The 409-nt window shown below is 36.4% G+C and overlaps 1 protein-coding gene across 1 annotated transcript in view; it reads right to left on the bottom strand.

Moving 5' to 3' along the window:
- LOC119591299 (methylcrotonoyl-CoA carboxylase subunit alpha, mitochondrial-like) overlaps positions 1–409 on the bottom strand; it is a gene marked incomplete at its 3' end in the record, with an annotated part of 7,810 nt that continues 7,401 nt past the window's right edge. Inside the window, 1 exon segment of the mRNA XM_037940027.1 lies at positions 1–333. Coding sequence (XP_037795955.1) covers positions 220–333 — 114 coding nt within the window.

Raw genomic sequence — 409 nt, 5'->3', positions numbered from 1 at the left:
CTTTACTCCTGTTGACAGCATTTTCATATCATATTTATAAAAAAAACTATCATTTTATTATTATATTTAAATACACAGTAAAAAATTCTCATTCCTGATGCTCTTTGATCAGCTTTATTGTATACCAGAACATGCTTTACCCTTAAGCTATTTTATGCCCCTTATAAGAAAAAATCCATATTTGTGTTGTGTTGCTGGAGTTTGAGGTGAATGCACAATTCACTCTGCTTCTGTTTCCTTCATCTTAATGAGAGGAGTGTTCTTGGCCACGTTGTCACCCTGGCTGAACAGGACTTTCTCTACTACACCAGGGCCTGCTGCCTTGATCACATACTGTAAGCAGAAAACACATCTTTTGTATTGAAATTTCAAGTCACAAGGGCCCTAGGAAATTTGCTTTGCTGTTGAG

The sequence above is a fragment of the Penaeus monodon genome, chromosome 28 (assembly GCF_015228065.2).
Source record: "Penaeus monodon isolate SGIC_2016 chromosome 28, NSTDA_Pmon_1, whole genome shotgun sequence".
NCBI classification, from domain to species: domain Eukaryota; kingdom Metazoa; phylum Arthropoda; class Malacostraca; order Decapoda; family Penaeidae; genus Penaeus; species Penaeus monodon.
Note: the sequence above shows the minus strand (reverse complement) of the source record. Positions and strands in the feature narration are given on the sequence as shown.